This window comes from Equus asinus, chromosome 2, assembly GCF_041296235.1.
Source record: "Equus asinus isolate D_3611 breed Donkey chromosome 2, EquAss-T2T_v2, whole genome shotgun sequence".
NCBI lineage: Eukaryota > Metazoa > Chordata > Mammalia > Perissodactyla > Equidae > Equus > Equus asinus.
In genome coordinates this window covers 86,938,334-86,954,425 of record NC_091791.1, presented here as the reverse complement: position 1 = coordinate 86,954,425, position 16,092 = coordinate 86,938,334, and the positions used below count along the sequence as shown (strand labels likewise).

Genomic DNA, 16,092 nt, shown 5'->3' with positions numbered 1-16,092 from the left:
GCCATGTCCACGCCCAGGATCCCAACCGGTGGAGGGAGTTCTTTGTTTGTTTAGTGACTTGCATGGACTATGTAGTGAAATCTGTTTTTTTCACAATGTATAGCCTCTGATGATGCTCCTCAGAGGGGAAGCCGTGGGCTCCCACACTCTCAAGCTGGGATGACTGTGTTTTTAGTGGTGCTTTTTTTGGCTGTCTCTTTCCTTGATCTCTCTGTTAAGCTTTCTTGTCTTTGTTGATTTCACCCTTAGTTTTTAGTGTCCACTAACTGCTAGCTGATTGCTCTGCTGTTCTGGACAATTGTCTTTGACATAAAATGCCCATGGTCTCATCCAAGTAATTTCAGATCCCTTTGCTGTATTTGTCTTTGAAGCCAGTGTTTGAGATTGCTTCTAACCTTAGGAGGACCTTCTTAGCTGTCTCTGTCCCTGGTTTTCTGTGCTATGTTTCTAGTTGTTTTATGGTTTAGCTTGTTGCTCTCTCCAGTGAAGAGGAGACAGTAAGCCTCCTCTTAATTGCTTACCACTTAAACAACATCATTTTTATTTATTATTATTTTTTTTGTGAGGAAGATTGGGCCACCAAAGCAGAGTGCGCGAACTTAACCACTCGGCCACAGGGCCAGCCCTGGGTTTTTTTTTATTCTTATCAAAGAACCAACTTTTGGTTTTGTTGATTGGCCCTGAGCTGCCGAAGTGGAGCATGGTGAACTTAACCACTCTGCCACCAGGCCAGCCCTAAAACACCCTTATTTTGGACAGTACCCTTAGGCTTGAACGTCTATGTACTCTGTTCCAAATAATGTCTGTTTCCTTGGAGAGGGCTTAGGAGCAGTCTGTTCTTTCGGCCTGCCTTTACACTTTGCAGAACCCAAACCTGTGCCTCAGAGCTGGGGGCAGATGCAGAGGCCCACTTCTTTTGGAGTGACACACCTGCTTTATGAGCAGTATACTGGCAGGGCAGTAGCCTGTGGTTTTCTTGGCTTGTCTCTCTTGGTATGGGACCTCCATCCTATCAGCACAATTGGAGCCCTATTACTCTTCGTCTGACGGTCCTGGGGAGAGCGTCTGCCCTGCTAGTAGGTACTGTGCCAAAGAAGAGAGCTCAGACCTACCTCTCAGTCACGTTTGCCCGGCACGTGGCTTCTACAACATGGAGTTGAGGGAGTGGGATGTGTCCCACTTGAGGCCTTCCCCTCTCTGGGAAATGCCCTTCTGTTTGACTGGGAGCTGGGGGAACGGGAGCCATTTTTTCTTGGCTTCATCCGCCCAAAGTGGAGCTTCTGTCAGCCCGAGGTGGGAGAGTGAGGAGGGACTGGGTTATGGCTCAAATGCCACAGATTTTCACCATTCTTACTGAGATGTAGTAGATTTTCCTGAATGAATGTTTCTGTATTTGCTGTGTGCCCTTAGGACAGTTTGTGATGTCTTAGGAGTTGTCTGCCATTTTACTTTTTGTTTTCTCTTTGTTCTCTCTGCCTCCCCCCCACCTTCTCTTTTTCTTGCCTTCCTGTGGGCTACTTGAACACTTTTTAAGAATACCTTTTTGTTTTATCTGTGGTGTTAATGAGTGTCTCTCTTAGAATAGCTTTTTTAGTGCTTGCTTATCACTGGAAGTTTGATTTGAATGTTTTTTATATCCTATGTCTCTTAACTTTCTGAACATTTGGAAGAGAGTTATAATAATATTTTGATGTCCTTTTATGCTAATTTTAACGTGTCAGTTATCATTGACTGTTCTCACTATGGATGGTGTGTTTTCCTTCTTTGCGTATCTGGTGTAAATCATTTCTGCTGCAGCCGGAAGTGCGGTGGTTGCCTCAGGGCAAAACACTCTGTGACTGAGGTGCGCGCTGAACTAGTCACTTTGTTTTAAACGGGATGTAATTTTTATTTGAATGAATGACTGACAGTCAAACTGTAGTTATTCTGACTTGGGTATTTGGCATAGATTTTCTCAAAATTGAATGAATGAGCCGATAATCTTTCACTTCAAGGAAAGCAACTAACAGTTTTTATTACCAGTGATAACATTTGAGGTTTCTAAGCAAAAATTAGAATTTTGGAAAACTTGTATCCACCACTGTGCGCTTGATAGCTTTTCAGTAATTAAAGTCTCTTCTGATTCAGTTGACGGTCCTATTAATGAGTTTGGCTTTTTTTGATATTGCACAATGGAATGTGTCAGTCTTGGGAGATTTGCATAGTTCAGTGAGCCAGTAATTTCTAAATGGCCAAGATGTGATGTTATAACGTCATGCCTGCTTAAGAGATCAATTCAAAGTAAAAGATGGGCCAGATGATTTTAATAGAGTATTAAAAGTTTATTAATATCACTTCAGAGTCCACATCACAGCTAATTACTTGTTGAGTTTTTGTATAGTACAAAGAATTATATTCAAGTTGTCTCAAATGGTTATTAAAATTCACATTCCTTTTCTAACCACATAACTGTATAAAGCCAAATTTTCCTCATTTGCTTCAGTCAAAACACATATCAGAAGAGATTGAATGTATGAGAATCCGGCTGTCTTCTACTAATTAGACAATAACCAGCTTTACAAAAATGTAAAACCATGCTGCTCTGATCACTTACATTTTTTGTTTGGAAAAATATTTATTTTTCATAGAAATGTTATTCATATTAACTAGGTTTATTATTAATTCTAAATGAATTGAGATTCATATTTTTTAAATTGTCTATTTTAATTTCTAATATGGAAAATATCAGTAGATATAACCCACATAAACAAAAGGTTTTGGGAGTCCTCAATAATTTTTTACGTTGTAAAGGAGTCTTGAGACCAAAAAGTTTGAGACTTCTGGTGTATGCTTTTTTTCCTCATGGTCCCAACGTGACTGCTGTACCTCCTGGCATGACATCTGTATTCCAAGGTAGATGAGGGTAGGAAGAATGCTGGAGAAAGGAGCAATGGCTGTATCAGGAATCCACATTGTTTTCCCAGAAAACCTCAAGGTTAATTTTTTTTAGAACTTTCTTACATATCTACCCTTAACTGCAAAATAGTGTGAGAAAGTGAGAACTTTTAGTTGGATCTATTGGTGCTCAGAACAAAGTTGGAGCTATGTTGGTGGGATGGATATTGAGTAGATAGTTAGTAATGTCTGTTACATGTAGGTTTTTTTTGTTTTGTTTTTTTAGTGACTAGTCCTGGTCAGAGTTTCAAGGAAACTCCCACGTGAAGTTCTATTGTTTGATTCCTTTCTGCAGAATCCCAGAAACTTGCTTGGACATCTCCTCATTGTCTTCCTGTTGACTCTTGGCTTCTACTTTCCGGGGCGCGTTTGGTCTCTTTGGGCTCTGCGTCTCTGTTCTACCCCTAAGGTACAGTCTGTTGGAGCCACACATGGACTTGCAAAACATCACTGACAGGATTGATTACATTGTGAAATGTCCCTTCTTCAACAGAGCTTATCTTTATCTTTGTGATTTGGTAACTTCTTACATTAACAAAACTTTTCTTTCTCACACCCTCAGTCTTTCCCAGTCTACTTACCAATCTGTTTTCTGATTGATCTTTTTGTATTAACTCAATTGTGAGCTCACTGCCATCTTTTACCTGGAAATATACTTTTACAGTAGTCGTGATTTACTTTTTAAAAAATGAGTCATAGCCCTTATGGATTATTCTGGCCCAGGATTTAGAATGAAATTTGCATCTTTAAAGTGTGGTCTGGGAGCCAGCAGCATGGGAGTCACATTCTTACTGGAAATGCAGAATCTCAGTCTGCCTCAGACCTAAACAGTCTGCATTTTAGCAAGATCCCTGAATGATTCAAGGGCACGAAGTTTCAGAAGCACTGGTCTAAGGGAGACAACAAATGAGAAGAGAGCGTGGATCTGTGTTTTGAGGAGCTCTTAAGGTTTTATTTTGCTGAGGAAGATTCACCCTGAGCTAATGTCTATGCCAGTCTTCCTCTATTTTGTATGTGGGTTGCCGCCACAGCATGGCTGCCGCCAGGTGGTGTAGGTCCATGCCTGGGAAGCAAACTTGGACTACTGAAGCAGAGCACGCCCAACTTAACCTCTAGGCTGTGGGGCCGGTCCCAGCTCTCCTGTTTAATGTAGACTGAAAGAGCCCACTGAAGAGACTTGAGAGGAGAGCAAGCTCGGGGAGTGTGTGGTAGCACAGTGTGACACCCCTGATACCTTCTCTGAGGAAGGAGGGTGCAGTGAGGCTTTCATGTCTCCCAGGGCTGCAAGACGGAGGCACCCATTAAGCAGTGACTGAACATATTAAAGGTTGTATGAAAATTATCTGCCAAGGTTTTTCTCACTTGGGCATTGAATCTTAGTTTCAGCTTGAACTGGAATAGAACTCGTTTTCTTTTCTTTTGGTGAGGAAGTCTGGGCCTGAGCTAACATCTGTTGCCAGTCTTCCTCTTTTTGCTTGAGGAAGATTGTCACTGTGTCAGTCTTCCTCTGTTTTGTATGTGGACGCCACCACAGCATGGCTTGATGAGTGGTGCATAGGTGTGTGCCTGGAATCTGAACCTGCGACCCATGGGCCGCTGAAGCAGAGCACATGAACTTAACCACTATGCCACTGGGCTGGCCCCTGGAACTCTTTTTCTGTTTGGTATTCATAATTCCAGTTCTTGACATTGGTGTTTGGTAAACTTTCCTCCTTCTCCTTCAGAAGCATGCTATTTTGACAGTAGGAGAGAATGGTGTCACCGACTCTACCCTGATGTAATTTTTTTTTTTTTTGAGGAATCTTAGCCCAGAGCTAACATCTGCCAATCCTCCTCTTTTTTTTTTTTCCTGAGGAAGACTGGCCCTGAGCTAACATCCATGCCCATCTTCCTCTACTTTCTATGTAGGATGCCTACCACAGCATGGCTTGCCAAGTGGTGCCATGTCCGGAACTGGGATCCGAACCAGCGAAGCCCGGGCCGCCGAAGCGGAATGTGTGCACTTAACCACTGTGCCACTGGGCCAGTCCCTACCCTGATATAATTTATGTATGTACTTTTTTATGTAATTCTTCAACTTTTCCCTAGTTGTACATTCCTCATCAAAACACTATTTTGAAGCAGTTCTCTAGTGACATTATCATTGGCACAGACCTATGAGTCAGATTTTTGTCCACGTTTTGTGCCTGATCCTGTTGTTAGCATGTGGTAGCCGCATGGTAAATAAGTACGGAATGAATGAATAACTGATTTGAATGAACCCTGGGATTTGCTTCCGGAAAGTAGGTCTGTTATAGTGCTGAACTTAGATTTTTCACTAAGTTCAGATAAATGTAGGGATATGTAAGGAAAAAAAACAAAACGTGATCTGTGGGAACTGAATTGTTAATTTCCTGTCAGGTAGTGGAGAAGTGATCCTAAATATCGACAGGCTTCAGGCTTTGAAACGTCTGTACCTTCTGGGGCTAGTCATTTGTTTGATTTTTCCAGTATACAGTATTGAATCGTTCTAATGAAGGAAACAGAGTAAAGGCTTACATCATTACATTTATTTCTCAGGTTCATAAGGTAAAGAGCAACTCTTAGATCTCAGTCTGGATTTATAATGTTGTCAACCTAACAACTAGGCCTCTCCCCACCCCAGTATCCATTCTCTGTGGGATAATGAATGTCAGAAAGGTCTAGGATATGAATTTTTGCTGCTCTTAGTACCTCAGAACTTTTCTGTAGATTTCCAGATGGTGTTAAACTGGCCGTTTCTTGTAAGGCAGCAGGTAATATGATAGTGGTTATAATTGGTTTTCTGTACAAATACTCCAAGGCATATGGTACTTTAATTTAGTAGACTAAATTAAAATTTAGTAGTAAATCTCTGTAGATGAGCCTTTAAACCAGGATTCACACCTGTTTTTATCCATAATACATTCTTGACTCGTGAATGAAACTTGAAATGGTAATAGATTTATCTCTTCTGTGAACAGAGGGACTCTCCGTTCCCAGTGAGTCAATTTGTGAATAAGATGATTGAATGATGTTCCTAATTAAATTTGGTCTTTTAGAAACAGTCTTTGGTGATAGATTGTCAACACTTTGAGTATACTTTATAATTTTACTCTTTTCCTTTTTAACTATCTAATTGATTTAATTGACTAGCTTAAGACCAAGAAACATTCCATTGAGACTGAACACTCAACACTTAAGAAACTGAACTTTTATTTTCACTCGGAATTATAAAATGAGAGAATATAATAAAAATATTCAAAACACTGCACAAACAACATTGCTATAAAGACAAAGAAGACAACATTGCCAAAACAAGTGCTGGCTGGCAGGCCACCTGGGAGATGTTGAAAACGTTTCTTCATCAGCATTTTAGGGGTATTCGAAAGCCAAGTGTACAGAAGTCAGGGCAGTCTGTAAGTTGGTGGGTTGAGGGGAAGGAGAAAGTAAAACTTCCTGATGGCTTGCTTTCTTTAAGGAGAGCCATGGTGGAATGGAATCAACTCTTCTCAAAGGAGTTCTTCAGTGACCCACTAGCTCCTTTGTACTTCTCGCTGACCAAAGAATTTTACCAGCTCATTACATCTCAGCCTTCTCTCATCTTCCCCATGGCTATTGCATGGCCTCTGAACTGAATAGAGAATAGATAATCTTTAAAATACAAGTGAGATCATCTCTTCCATTTGTAATAGTTTTTTACTCATGTGGTTTAGAGCAAGGCTGAATGGATTCAGGGAAAGTTACTTTCTTATATTTAAAACTCAGATTTATGTTTAGAACAGTCACTTTTTGTTAGAAAGTTAAAGTGTGGAAGATTATCGTATTCATTTGCTAGGGCTACCGTTAACAAAATACTACAGACTGGGGGCTTAAAACAACAGGAATTTATTTTCTCACAGTTCTAAAGGGAGAAGTCCTAGATCAAGGTGTCAGCAAGTTTGGTTTCTCCTGGCCTCTCTCCTTGATGTAGACGGCCATCTTCTCCCTGTGTCCTCCCTCTGTGTGTGTCTGTCCTAATCTCCTCTTCTATAAGACACCAGTCATATTGGATTAGGGCCCACCCTAAGGACCTCATTTTAACATAATTGCCTTAAAGACCCCATGTCCAAATGTAGTCCCATTCTGAGTCCTGAGGATTGGGACTTTAGTGTATGAATTCTGGGGGGACACAATTCAGTCTGTGACAATTATGTGTCAAAGAGGTCAACTTAAAAGCAGAGAGACCAGGTGGGACGTCATTCAAGAATTCCATGTAAGAAATGAAGAGAAGCTGAACTAAGGCATTGATGGTAGAAATGGAGATGAGATTTGACGTTGAGAGACATTAAGAAGGAAGAATCTGATACAAGACTTTGTAACCGAAGGTGGAAGGATGTGAGAGGGAGGAGGCTGGCATGACTCAGATTTCTCTGATCCAGGAGAAGAAACAGGCTCAGGGAGTAGATGTGAGCTGTGTGATGTCCCTGCTGCCTACGCACCACTGTGCAGCCAGACAACCTGGGTGGGGTCAGCTGTCCTGTTTTCTTCTTCCCCATCCTTCAGTGGCTGCTCACAGCGTGGACCACACCACATATAACTGAACATGCAATTTCTCCCCTCTGAACCTCCGCTTAAATGTGTCTTAAAACACTTTTTACCCTCTTATTTTTACACTTAATTCCAAATTCCTATTCTCTTCTTGTTAAGTTCCTCTAGGGCAAAAACTATTGTATTCATCTTTGCCAATTTCTCCAGTATCTAATAGCTGGCCCAGTACATAGTAGTTTGTGCTCAGCAAATTCTAGTTGACAGAATGATTTGTCACTAGGATTGTTATCAACTACTTCTTTGCACATTTTAAGTAAAACTTGATACTTAACACCTGCTTGGTTTTCTTACAGAATGAGAAGACTTTGGGACATTCCATGAGTCATTCAAGTAACATTTCTAAGGTAGAGTGCCACTGAAATATGTTAGTTTTGTAGCTTGGGGTTTTTATATTCTCATACCTTGCATGTGTTTGTACTCGTCTATTTTAAAGACATATAGTTCATGATATACTTCTTTAATCTGCTCTGGGACCCTACAATGAGGTGAATGGCAGTTATGTTTTTCTAGTGAGGCAACACTGAGTGCACGTTGAGGGTGTGACTAATAGGATAAAACCCCGTTTCTTCCAGTAGAAATAATTTACTTTCAGATAAAAAAATCTCAGAAGTCACCAGAGAATCTGTCACCTCAATTAGGAATTTGACTGATGGTAACAGAAAGCCAACTCTGGTGACTTAAATAATTATGGATTTATGTGGTCCTGATGACAAGATGTCTGGAGGGAGGTGGTCCAAGGCTGATGCTCACAGATGTTGCCAGGGCCCCAGGCACTTTCTGTCTTCTCTGTGCCACCTTCCTTAGCACATTGTTATCCTCATGCTTAGCACCTTATGGTCTCAAGGTGGGAGCTAGACCTCTAGGCACCATGGCTGTGGCCTTGGCAGAAATAAGAACGATGAAGGATGGAGGAGTCCATCAGATGAGTGATCCTTTACAACAGGAAGGCAAAAGCTCTCCCAGAATCAGCCCCCCTGCCTGGCTTCCGCTTACATCTCACTGGCCAGAACTGGATTACGGGGCCACCTCCAGCTGGAGGGTGGCTAGAAAAAGGAGAGCTGAGGGAGTGAATTGTCTGTCCAACAGCACCTGATACACCTGTGCTATAGTTACTTGAGTAGCCTGCCAGGAACATGTCAGCTGATGGAGATGACCCAGGAGTCAGCTGACAGTGTCTCACCTGCAGTAAGCTTGTTCCCATCTCTCAGTCCAGACTCTGGGCTCTGGTCAACCACTTGTCCATGCAGGTATGTCCATGCAGGGTCCTTGCAGAGATGGACCTTCTCCCCATGTCCATGTCAGCTGGCAAGACACTGACACAGATCCTGACAGGAAGATCTGAACAATATGACAAGACCGTTCTGCTGTCTCAGGCCTCCTAAGTACTCTGAAACAGTCACATTATATACCATTTTAATTTACCAACCACACAGATATTTTCATTCATATCACCCTTTCTTTTTGAACTAAAAGTAGAATCTAGCAAATCCTCTAAGACATTAAATCAGTCTGTTCTTAGGCATGTTTATGATCCAATCATATCATTCTTCCACTTAATTTGGCATAAAAAGAAGAGTTCATAGTGCTCAGTTATAACGTAGAAGGCCGTTTACAGAGTGCTCCTCCGTTCATTCCTGACCTGACCTCCTCCAGACGCTCCCTCAAGCCGTGAGCTTCAGCCGCTTCATATAAATACCTTCTACTGAGTGCTTCCTTCTGTTCCAACCTCCATTTCTTTTATGTTGCTGTCCCTTCAGCCGGGAGTGCCGGAGCTGTAGCACTGTGCAGGGGTAGGTCATTGCTGTCTGAGTACAGTGTCCGGGTTTGTGCTGCCATCTTTTGAAGGAGTTGTCCAACATTTAAGCTTCAAGAAAAGTAAGGGGGTGTAGATCCAGGTGGCCTGGCTGGTTGGGTTGAACTCAGTGTGTCGGAAGCATGCAGTGGCTCTCGTTGCTTTGCTCCAGTGGCTGAGGGCAGTTCTGAAGGAGGGTGTTGTCCTGTGTCTCAGATATGTGACTGTTTGTTTATGGTTTTAGTGGGATTTTATTTGGAGGAAAGTTTCCTCCTATAGTTAAATCAAAAGTTTGTAAACCACTGGCTTACAGTGTCTAGAGGAACATTTTATGGGCTTGGCACAGGCCTGGGATGTGGTATTCTGAGTTGCTCTGTGAGGGTTCTGGGGTTAGATGGACAAGGATTTACTAGCCATGTGACTTTGAGGAAGGACACTTCTCTGAGCTTTAATTTCCTGATGAGTAAAATAGGGTAATTATACAGCCTTCAGGGTTGTTGTGAGTCAGGGATGACGTTTGCAAGGAGCCAGGGGGCAGCTCCCTCAGTCAGTCAGTCAGTGGACTCTTAGCAACCTTTGCAGAACCCTGGTGATCTTAGGTCAGGACTTAGGTCAGGATAGTCCTTGATGGTAGCTGTTACTATTTGATTTCTCATCAAAGGCAGAACTGTGTGCTTTAAAATCAATATCACCTAGGGGTGAAAATGAAGAACTCTAGTGAAAACTCTGGTTTCTCCTTCCTTCCTTCTTGCACACTTATCACATGTTCTTTGTGCAGGGCGCTGAGCTAGGCATTGGTGTAAAATGCAGAGCAAAACCGACATGACCACTGATGTGGAGCTTTCCTGAGGGCAGGACTGCAATTTTCTTAGAAAGCAGGTTTAGCTCCACACTTAAACACTCTTAGGAACAGGCGGACTGTGAAGCCTCAAAGCTCTCTGCCTCAGAGCAGGGCCAAGAAGATTTGAGCCTCTTCCATTATGAGAATAGGAGTTCCTGCACGCTTAACTGGGGTCAGAGGAAAATCTCAGGAGTGGCGCGCGTGCCCACATCTCTTCCCAGTGAACCCATCAGCATGAAATTTTGTTGCAAAAATGTGTCCCTCCGTAAGTAGTAAAGTTAGTATAATATGGAGTTGTCAGCCATGAAGCAGTTAAATGGGGCTGGGGGAGGGGGCAGGACTACTATGAAAGCTGTGTTTTTGAGAATGCAGTGCTTTTATTGAGCCTATTGTTTGAAGCCACCCTTAGGCCTGTGGCATGTAAAACTCTATTTTTGGTGTGGCAGACATACTTAAGCAGATGCTTCATACCCTTCAGATCGAAAATACAAAGAAATGTCAGACCACGGGCATGTTTTATGCTACCTGAAATCTCGGTTGTCTCTGTCAGGAGGCTCTTTCTGCTGACTCAGCCTCCAGCTGGTTCAGTACTGCTTTGTGCTCATGTCAGTCGGTCACCCACAGTCTGTGTTATGCTCCTGCAGTTTCCCACTTACTGGTTATGGCTCATGAAGTTAGAGGTTGAGAAGAGGTAAAAAGAAACCTTGGATCTGTCTCATAGTGTTCCATCTAGATTTCATTACAAAATGACGGAGTGCTGCAGTGCTTATTGGAGGCTCTCCGTGTTTCATTTTAGCCTCAGAAACCACGCTCCCTTTCCAGGAAGGAAACAGGCAGTTAGATGGAATGTGCAAGAGGCTGCTAAGCCTGTTGGCTTACCTACTTCACAGTCGGCATCCAGGTGCCATCCTCTTAGAGAAGTTAATAAAGGAAGCATATTGGGACGTTTAAGCCAATTCTGATGACAAAGCCTTCACTCAGTGCTTTGTTTTCATTAATAGTAATGATCATTTATTGAGCCTCTGTAACGGGAGCAAGATTTCAGGAAATTTGTCACCTCTTCCTAATGGTCCATCCTGACCACCTAAGTGGTTGCCTAGTCAGCTTTTCCTGTTTTATTTTCAACAGAGCACTTTTAATTCCCTGAGTTCTTATGAATTTTTTCTGTTGCCCCCTCACCTCACATGTATACTCTATGAGCATAGAGCTGTGGCTTGTTTACCCTGCATCTTCAGAGTCGAGGGTAGAACCGATCTCTGGAGGTGGTCAGGACTTGTTTGTTGCGCAAGTGTTTCCATGGTGTTGTGCTGGACGCCTTACATCCAGCCTGCCGTTCTCCCCATTGTCACAGCTGCCTTCTGGGCCCAGGGCTCCTCAGCTGCTGCAGTAGCCCCCCAAGACTCTGCCTGTATTCTTAGCACCTCCCACGTCCTCCTCCCCCGCGCAGCCAGGTAAAGAGAATCCTAATACGTCTCTTGTTGAGCCTTCACTGGCTTCTCATGGCATTTAGAATAAGATTTGAACTCCCTGCCTGATGTGCCAGATTTAAAATGATCTGGTCCTGGCCATTTGTGACCTCATCCATTTATTAATGATATTGTACCAGTGTGTAGAAAATGCTTTTTTTTTTTTTTTTTTAAATAATTTTCTGTTAGGAAAAGACCTGTTTTATTGACTGAGTATCTGGAGAAGCTGTTTGAGGAAGGATGAGACCCAGGGGGGCATCTTGCAGAAGGATGGGCATTTGAGTACGGTTCTCTGTGCAGCTGTGCCCTACCCTTTCGCTTGCTGAGGGCTCCTTGATCATGTGGGCCAGCAGAGCCATCCTGGAGCCGTGTTCCCCAGATGTGAGCCATCTACACCCCACCCTCACCCCATAACTACCTGTGCTGCTGTTTGCTTAATCATTTTCTTTAAACCAACTCTTCATATTAAAGAAATTTGTTTGCAATGAAAATTTTGTATCATTGGATAGTATCTGAAATCACGATTTTGATTTGCTAGTTTGCTGACATGAAATTATAACATAACTTAAAATATTTGTTCTTCAGTATGTTATCTAAACTCTTACTCTGTCATCCACCACTGGTCCTGATACTGCCCTTTGTGGACTGCACTCCGATAGACAAGGGGATTTGGGAGGCTGTGCGGTAGAGAGAAGGGAGGGGTGGAGGTGGGGGTCTATGCTGTAGGAGTGTGATGTACAGCCTCTGGCTGTCAGGTGACCATCACTCCCAGGGTGACTTGGAGCAGGGCCTGGTGAGGGGAATGCAGTGAGGTACTGAGCATGACCTCAGGAGGGTAGACTTCAGGTGGTGACAGAGGCTTCTCCTGGAAGGCCTACCACATTAGGGTGAGGCGCAGTGACGTCCTGTCCAGAGGTATTGTACCACCACTGGCCCCCACCTCCAGGCTGTCTCATGCTCAGCATGAGGTATCCTCATCTGTAATGTGGACAAGGAGGCCCAGCGCAGCATCTATGAGGATTTCAGATGAGTTCAGATCTTGTCCACCACTTAACCGTGTGCCAGACATTGTGCTTTGAATGTTGAACCAAACAAAGGAGAGAGGAGTAAGCAGACTTCCATAAAATACCTACAGACGGAGAGAATTACTATGAAGGTGAAAGACAAGGGGCTGAGGTCAAGAATTACAAGGAAGTGAAGTTAGAGGGGCTACTCGGGGAAGGTGTGGCTGAGGAGGGGATGTTCAAGCAGGATGTGAAAGGAGAGAAGGAGCTGGCCAGGATGGGGTTAAACTGTAGTAGGAAACTGGTTTGTCACCTCCATGGGAAATCCAGTGCTGAGAGAGAAAAGGCAGATATTTGCAGCCTTAGTCACTGGGAGTGATGGCTGTCCCAGCTGCGGGATGGCAGGGTGCCAGGGCGCCTATAAACCGTGGGGCTGCGTTGGCTGGGGCCATGCCAGTAAGGACCACTGTCCCAAAGCCAGAGGAAGATCGGAATTCCCTGAGGAGGCTTGAACTCACTCTGTTGCACTCGAATCTCTTAGATACCAGGAATTGGCCTAGGCGGGGTTCATCATAAGGGCTGGAGCTTCTAGAGCCTCTGCTGCTGCCTCTCAGGGGAGGATTATGTGCAGGAAGGGACAGCACACAGACCTGGTGTTAATTTACCTTGAGGGAAGCATTTTCATTCAACCTTGGGAATCAGACTTGGTCCAGGTGACACAATTTCTTGAGCAAATTCCGGTAAGTGCTCCCTGGCGGCACTTATCCCAGGAAGACGGCAGTGGTAGGCTAGAATCCATCATGAGGCAGGGGTGCCCTCCTCCCTGCAGCCGGCAGGCTCACCAGGCTCCGGTAACTGCTGAAGGCTGTTACCTGGTGGAATATTTTAGAGCTCTGCTTAATTCAGATACCATGAGCGTTCTGTGCCTCTGGGTAATCAAATATTCCTGGGTAGGAGTCAGACTGAACATGTTTCATGAGTACTTAAAATTATTGCTTCTCTGTTTGGCAAGAAAATCTCAATGAATTTGAGCATCCCCTCTCTTAGACCTCTTGAATATTTTCTAATTACTGTTGCCATTAGATAGAAATGAGATACAGCAGAATGTCACACGTCAGATGTAAATACAGGAGGACGGCTTGCTGGCCACACCCTGGTGTGGTTGTCAAGACGAGAGTCTGCTTCTCTCTGTTGCTGAATACAAAGTTGACCAGTGACAGACTTAGGTTACTCAGGCTTTATGGGTAAGTATAAGGCAAAATATGCCTGTCTTAATTTATACCAAAGAAAACAACTATCCTAAAGACAAGATACTTATTTTTATATTACAGAAACAAAGGGGATGAATTGGAGAAGTCGAATGGCGTCAAGTAGTGACAGCCAGCTTCACGCATGTTGCCAACACCATCTAGCCTCACTCTGGGTTCTGATGGAGCGCCATGGGAAATGTTTGGCTGTTTGGCTCCCCTTTTGCAAAGTTTGACTGTATTTTCATATATTTTTTTCTTGTGACTGGTTACAGTTTAGTTTTTGGTTAAAGCTTTATACCAGCAGTTTTCAAAATTTGGTTCTCAGTCTCTCGGAGTGGGAGGCAAAGTTGAAATCAGTTTCATAATAATACTAACACATTATTTGCCTTTTTCACTTGTTCTCTCACAAGTATGCAGTGGAGTTTCCAGGGGCTAAGTGACATACAAGATGACATCTTCTCTCTGACGCTAATGGAATGTGTGCTGGGGGTCTTGTGTTTTGAAATTTTCTAATATAGTGAAGATTCGTTAGTGTAAGCCACATAAACACCAGCTCCTCGGGGGCCTCACTAATTTTTTAGAGTGTAAAGCGGTCCTGAGACCAACAAGTTTGAGAGCCTCTGTTTTAGATGTACTACTAGAGAGACAGTCACTCCAGAGTGTACTTGTTTTGTTCACTCAACAGGTGTTCACTGAACACCTACTGTGTGTCAGGCAGTGTGTCAGGCTAAACGGCAGCAGCTTCTGAGCTAACATGTTTCGGAAACATCTTTTCATAAACCTCGATAAGTGCTATGAAAGAAATGAACAGGGTACAAGGACAGTGAATAATAAGAATGAAAAGCCCTCTTGGGGAGAAGCTTGAGGAAGGGCCAGTCGTGCTGGGTGGGGTGTGGGAGCGTCCCCAGGAGGAGCAAGAGGGTGTGGAGTGCTGGGTGACCTACGCCATGCGGCCGAGCAGAGAGAGAGGCCGCCTGGTTGGGGCGGTGGGGCCTGCGAAAGGGTTTCAAGCAGGTCTCTGAACCTTATTTTAGATTGTAGGGGGAGGACGTGTGCCTAGTAAGATTCTTGATATCATTTGTCCCCTTCTAACTCGTTTGGCTTTAGAGGAGGAGCCTTAACATTAAGTTTGGGGTCATCCTTCTTGTCTCCCGTGTTCCTGTCAGTTGCATTCTCCTGGGCTTTAGGTTCACCTGTCAGATGAGTAGCCTGGGCAGAAACTTTTCATCCCAAGTTGAGTGGACAGTGATAACCTCTGTTGGAACAGGGCATTTCATAGTGGAGACACCTGCAAGTTTGCCCTGCAGATCATCCAGCAGCAGTTCACATGGTAGCCTGGCTGCACGGTGGAGGCGTTCCTGGAATGGCGTGTGTCGCATTTCTACATCTCCTCTGATTTTATTTGATCCTTGCGGCAGCCCTGTGGATTACTGACCTGATTTTTAAATGATTAAACTCCTCTTCCAAGAGGGTAAGCCCTTGGGAGGTGGGTTGCTTGTGGAGTGGCCCCAGAACACAGAATGAGGACTTTGGAGTCAAAAGCCAGTGCTTTTGCCACCACCCCAGAATTTTCTCAAAGAAAAATCCTTGGAAATGAAAATATTTCGATTATATTTGAAAAGTTAAATATTTAAACTAAGTCTGTAGTAGTAAAGAGTTCTTTTGAGTGGTAAGTAACTCAGAAACAGCCCTTTCACCATGTGATTTTGGTGATTTTGGATCTTTATATGGTTACACTTGTAGTTTCTGGGAATGTGAAGCCGTCTTTGCTCAGAAGTCATTGCCTTCAATGTAACTTATTGAAAACAAGTTATATTTGCAAGATCATCTATAGTAGCTTAAAGACCTGCTTTGGAAGATAAGCCATGAGAAAGTCTCTTCAGCTGTTGCCTTGCCTCTAGTAGTGCTATGATTAATGCCCCTCATCATGCTGGGGATATATTACTATTCGTGTCATTCTAACTCTCTCTAAAAGGCCACCAAAGAATTCAGTGTTAGTGCTACTTGCTAGGCAATACTATGAGTCATTTATAATGGAAATCATTTTAGAATTCAGTAGTTTTTATTGCATACTCTCCTTCATGAATCCTATATTGTATATATTCTATATTTACTTTTTTAATGGTCACTTTTAATTAATTGCTGTTGTGAAAGCTCGTTCTTGGCACAGCCCTTCATCAAGAGTCAATATATATTTATCAGAGCAGCCACACTGACT

At 43.4% G+C, this 16,092-nt stretch overlaps 1 protein-coding gene across 2 annotated transcripts in view; it reads left to right on the top strand.

Annotated features, from left to right (window-relative positions):
- The window catches only part of MARCHF8 (membrane associated ring-CH-type finger 8), a 113,158-nt gene that overhangs the window by 81,717 nt on the left and 15,349 nt on the right, over positions 1-16,092 (top strand). For both annotated transcript variants that reach the window (XM_070492987.1, XM_044759098.2), the window contains exon 3: positions 7,815-7,865. In XM_070492987.1, the coding sequence (XP_070349088.1) occupies positions 7,815-7,865 (51 nt within the window). The remainder of the gene's footprint in view (positions 1-7,814; positions 7,866-16,092) is intronic.